At 35.1% G+C, this 5,430-nt stretch overlaps 1 protein-coding gene across 5 annotated transcripts in view; it reads left to right on the top strand.

Annotated features, from left to right (window-relative positions):
- Nbn (nibrin) overlaps positions 1 to 3,323 on the top strand; it is a 33,482-nt gene extending 30,159 nt beyond the window's left edge. For all 5 annotated transcript variants that reach the window (XM_015485944.2, XM_015485945.2, XM_015485947.2 and 2 more), the window contains 2 exons: positions 1,911 to 1,960; positions 3,144 to 3,323. In XM_015485944.2, the coding sequence (XP_015341430.1) occupies positions 1,911 to 1,960; positions 3,144 to 3,174 (81 nt within the window). In that variant the 3' untranslated portion in view covers positions 3,175 to 3,323. The remainder of the gene's footprint in view (positions 1 to 1,910; positions 1,961 to 3,143) is intronic.
- Positions 3,324 to 5,430: the final 2,107 nt, after the last annotated feature.

The raw sequence follows: 5,430 nt of genomic DNA, 5'->3' as shown, positions 1-5,430 counted from the left end.
ATCGTTACTCATTTGCATTTTTCTGTTCCACTATCACTCTATTTTTTTTTTTTTTTTGGTTCTCTTTATTATGTGAAGTAGCTTTATTATTTTCTTTCATCTTTAGTTGTTCAAAATCAAATGTTTTAAACAGACATTCTCTTTGCTAAGCAAAGCATCTTGTACGGTTTTATTTGGGTATTACATTCTAAAGCCAGTGGGTAAGGCAAAAATTGAGTGTAATCAAAATTATTCATAACCCTCCTAGCATACCCTTAGCCAACAGAATTGCCCTGGTGCCTATCAGTGAAATAATCAAAAGCACATTGCATGTCCCACATAGTTTCTGTTACCTGGAAACACTGAGTCAGAAAAAGGAAGGACTCAACCGGAGTTGTGTGCTGCTTTTATTGAAAAGCTAGGCTAGCTCTCTTCTGAGATTTGAATTAAATAGCCTGTATTGGGAGTGCATTCTATCCCAAAAGAGAATAACCAAGCGTTTTAGGTTGGTCATCTCACTTATCAAGAATCCTGGAACTTATGCCTTTGATCATTATCTGTTCTACTTCTTCACCTCCTGTGACAGTAGACCCTTTCTAACAGACTGCCAGCAGTGTTTTCCCTTCTCAGGCTACCTTTTCCCCAAATTTGGTACCTTGGCAAGAATTTTCAGGTATGGCCAGTTCTATAGCCCTTTTTAATAGGTTGGGACAGCACTGGTAATGAGGTGCATGAAAATCTTTTGGTTCTTTACATAGCTGTATTTTTTAGTACGTGGTGTAGGATTGTACTCAATTCATTACTGCAGTTGGGTTTTGTTTGGTTGGTTGGTTTGGGCATGGGGGAGGAATTGGGAGAATTTCATTAGGAATTAGAGGTGCTTCTGTGTTCTAGCATTTATACCATTGATTTTCTTTTTTTGCTAGAGCGAAAGCACCTGGGGAGGATTTACTCTGTAAAGCAAGTTTTCTTCTGCTGTGTGTCTACTTCATATATACATAAATATCATATTGTATCTTACTTCCCTAAGTTTGCCCCACTACTACTTTTTTCCCTTCTCACAGGATTAGGTAGGGATTGAACACAGGAATACCACTGAGCCACATCACCAGCCACCACCACCCTTTTTAAAAATATTTTTTAAATTTGTTATAATTAGTTATACATGACAGTAGAATGTCTTTTAACACTTCATACATAAGTGGAGTATAACTTCTCATTTGTCTGGTTGTACATAATGTTATACAGGTCATATAACCATATAGGCCCATAGGATAATAATATCTGATTCATTCTACTGTCATTCCCTATCCCCATGCCCCCTCCCCTCCCTTCACTCCTCTCTGTCTAGTCCAAAATTCCACCGCCCCTTATTGTGAATTACCATCTGCATATCAGAGAAAACATTCAGCCTTTGGTTCTTTGGGATTGGCTCATTTCACTTAGCAAAATATTCTCCACTTCCATCCCAGAGCACTGAATTTTCATTAAGTAAAAGAATTCTGCTGGAATGAACATTTAAAAGTTCAGCAAGCTAGCAATCTATGTTGGTTGCCTTTCAGAGCAGTTGGCTGGAGAAAGTTGTTTAATTAGCAATTTTGCAATAATAATCTTAGCATGAAGTGAAAATAGGAACTGTTGAATGGGAGAGATGTTGAAGAGGCAAGATTTATAATATCTCAGATGTGGAAATCATAAAGACAGCTTACCAAAACCTGTTAACAGAGCTAGGGTTGTGGCTCAGTGGCATAGCTCTTGCCTGGCACATGTGAGGCACTGGGATTGATCCTCAGCACCACATAAAAATAAATAAACAAAATAAAGATATTGTGTCCATGTATAACTAAAAAAAAAATTTAAAAACCTGTAAATATAATAATTCATTAAGTTCACTACTAAGCAAATGTTTGAAATTCTGTTAACTTTGACAGGTACAAAAACAACAAGCAAAAGAAGACTCTCTGGCTGATGATCTCTTTAGGTAAATTATTGATTCACCTTTCTTTTATACCTTTGAGAGATGTGTATAAAAAATTAGTTTTGCTCACAGAGGTTAAAAATCTGTTTCTTCTTAGTCCCTCACCTAAAGAATATTATTTTACATATATATTTCTTTTTATTATTTTCATCTCTTAATTATGTTTACTGGATATACCATCAAGGTTTGGGGTTGATTAAGTTATATAATAAGATACAGAAAAAAATTGTATGGGGCATTTAGGCAAAATGAAGTTTCTACTGGGTGAATTTGTGACTTGCTTAAGCTCTGAAAGGAATTATGAATGAATGGGTTTGAATTTAGAAGTAAATGCCAAACCACATGTTTAGTTTTAATTGGCACATAAATAAAAACAAAGACTGGATTAGGATTTCAGAGGAGATCATTTGAGTTCAGGGTGATATGGCCATAGGCTGGATTAAGATTTCAAAGCAAGTTTTTGTGAGAGGCTTTAGGAGAGGTAAAATGGGTGATTATAATATAATCTGATTTAACACATTTTCACCATTTGTGGAGGCCCAACAAACCTTATAATAATTGCCTCTCAATAACTAATAAAATACTATATAGATGGTACCTGCTGGCTAACAGAGAGTAACATTTTCCCAAACTTACTTAAATACTATATTTTTAAGTATTTTGCAGCCAATTTTATGATTCTCTAATTTCACATTTGACATTATAAATGGCTGATAAAAATGTTGACAAACAATACTGATTTTTCATAAGTAATCAAATGAGACTATCTGGTTTCCCAGGTGTATTTACTTAATGGCTATAGGAGAAAACTTTGTTAAAAAAAAAAAAGTAATTATATTTAGGTTAATTATGCTCTTTTGTGTGAATGATGCACTTTAATTTGAGGAAAGGCAGATGTGGGACCTATTTTGATGCTATACTAGATTTTTAATATTTCCTTAATTATTGTAATGCTTTACACAATTTTTTGTTATTGGTGATACTTGTCTTTTACTAAATATTCATCAAAGCAATATCAAGAGAAAAAAACAAATAAAAATGTGTTTGTTTTCTGATTCGGAGGACAAAAATTACCCTTTTCATCTAATTTGTCAAAAGTGTGGCTGTAGTTGGAAATCCCTTTAACTTTAAAGGCAAAAGAAAATGGGATCACTTATCTAAATGAACACCATTTCTTGTTTTGCAGATATAATCCTAATGTAAAAAGGAGAAGATAATTGAGAACTTTAAAGGGAAGCTGTGGAAACAGATTTCCTAACAAGCATTTACTTCATGCTAACAGGGATGTCTCAATGGTGTATAGCAGAGATTTAAGTCCCAAGTACTCCATGTCCTAAATTTATTAAATAAAGTGCCCAAAACTCCATTTGCTGTGTGTGGTAATGAATATAGTTTGTTCTGTTTTCATGCTTTTGTCATTTCATTCTCATGATAAATTTTTTTCTATTTTTAAAATGTTTACTTTTTATTCAATGGTTAATATAAACATAGTCCAAAATCTTAAAAGTACATAAGGGTAGGGCTGGGGATGTGGCTCAAGCGGTAGCGCGCTCGCCTGGCATGCGTGCGGCCCGGGTTCGATCCTCAGCACCACATACCAACAAAGATATTGTGTCTGCCGAAAACTAATAAATAAATATTAAAAAAAATTAAAAAAAAAAAAAAGTACATAAGGGTAAAGGACAGTGTCCCTTTTACTACCCATCTAGCTATTACAGAAAAAAAATCCATGATACTCATTTCTTGTGAGTCTTTCCAGATTTTTAATTTCTGTTCAAATTCCTATGATTGTCATTTTTGTTCATTCCTATACAGATGATAGCATTACACAGTGTTGCACCTTGCTCTTCACCTAATGTATTTGAAGATCTTAAGCATATCAATGTAATTTTATAATTTTTTCTTTTATACTGACCGAAGGCCTCCTGGTTCATGCAAGTTTTGTCACCCTATTAATATTACCTTTTTTTAGGTTAAGAGTATAAGATGTGAAACTATAGCATAAGTTAGTACATATAGTAGCGAGATCTTATGAAAGATTCAGTGTTCATATGCAGTCAAAAGAAGTCACCACATTTAAGTGTTTGTCCATGATACCCTTTGACCTGCCCTGAGAATATACTCTTTTTTAATGGAGATAGTTTATAAACATCATAGGTCTTTGTTTTATTCTCACCTTTCATTGTACTTTCAAATTCTTTGTTTTAGGAAGCATTATTAAACATGCAAAGCACTGCCCTCCACAACACTGAAAGAACTCAAAGATTAATAATTAAGGGTCTGTATTTGGAACTGATGGTCTGTTGTTAAAACTCTTTTAAGTTTTTTAAGTGGATGGACATGTTTCCCACTGTTTTGCACTGTTCCATCTTTATAATATGGTTCTGCCCTGAACAACTTGAGTCACAGACTTGCTTAACTGGGGTATGTAATTTTCCCCCTGGCTTTGTTGGGAACTCCTTTTTTCTAACTCTTTTATGTGTTTTAGGAGAAAGAAGGAGAGGGATAATGCACCACTTTTCTTCGTTAGATGAATGGGAACTGTGACCAGCCCCAATTCTACCCTAAGGATTTAGGTGCTAAGGATCAGGTTAGCTTCCCAATGGCAGGGAGGAAGTGACCTGTCTTTGGCCACAATCTGACAATTACCATTCCCCAGCAGGCTTCATGCCAGTGGCACACCCTCTTCTCAGGGCACAGCTTACTTACTATTCAGGATTATATTTCCCCCCCAGACTTCTTCCTGATTCTTTAGCTGAGGCTTTGTAGTTGGTCACACTGGAAATCAACATCTGATTATCTGAATTAGGATCATGACCCAAATTCCTTAAGAGACTGAAGCAAATTGGGACCTAGATAATGTCTTCTCAAGGCTCTGTATAACTTCCTTTTTGAATGCTTTTGCCTTTTTTGTCAAACAGATGACTCAAAATTTATAAGAATAAAAGTATTGAATCAGACCACTTCCCTTTAAAGATGATGATAGCTGGTATGTAAATGTGTTGGAGGTATTTTACTGCTTTGAACTGTAGAATTGAATTGCTTCTTGATCTGGCACTATCCAGGCTAGCCTCCCAAACTAGGGGAACAGCACTTCTTTAAAAGGAAGCATCAGCTTTCTTAGCAAGTTGAGAGAATTTAAACATCAGGATAAGAGGTGTGGATTTTATTCCATAGAAAGTGGGGGAGTTGTTGACACTTTCCAAACAGGAATTTCAAAATAGGTGTGCTAATTTTACATAAGCTGTATGAGGAAATGGAAGACACAGACATTTCTACACTGAATACTAACTGAAGAAACTAATCACTATCTTAGTCAGGAAAAGATTATAAGGAGTTAGAAGTTTAAAATGGTTAGACTTGGAGCAGGTTCTAGTCAGGGTCTTCATTTAAAATTCCCAGAAAATTTTTGAACAGACCTATGTAAGTAATTGTTACCTCTGAGGCCTCAATGGAATTCCAAGTTCAACAAT

Source organism: Marmota marmota, unplaced genomic scaffold (assembly GCF_001458135.2).
Source record: "Marmota marmota marmota unplaced genomic scaffold, marMar, whole genome shotgun sequence".
NCBI classification, from domain to species: domain Eukaryota; kingdom Metazoa; phylum Chordata; class Mammalia; order Rodentia; family Sciuridae; genus Marmota; species Marmota marmota.
The sequence above is the reverse complement of the archived record's forward strand: the minus strand, read 5'-3'. Positions and strand labels throughout refer to the sequence as shown.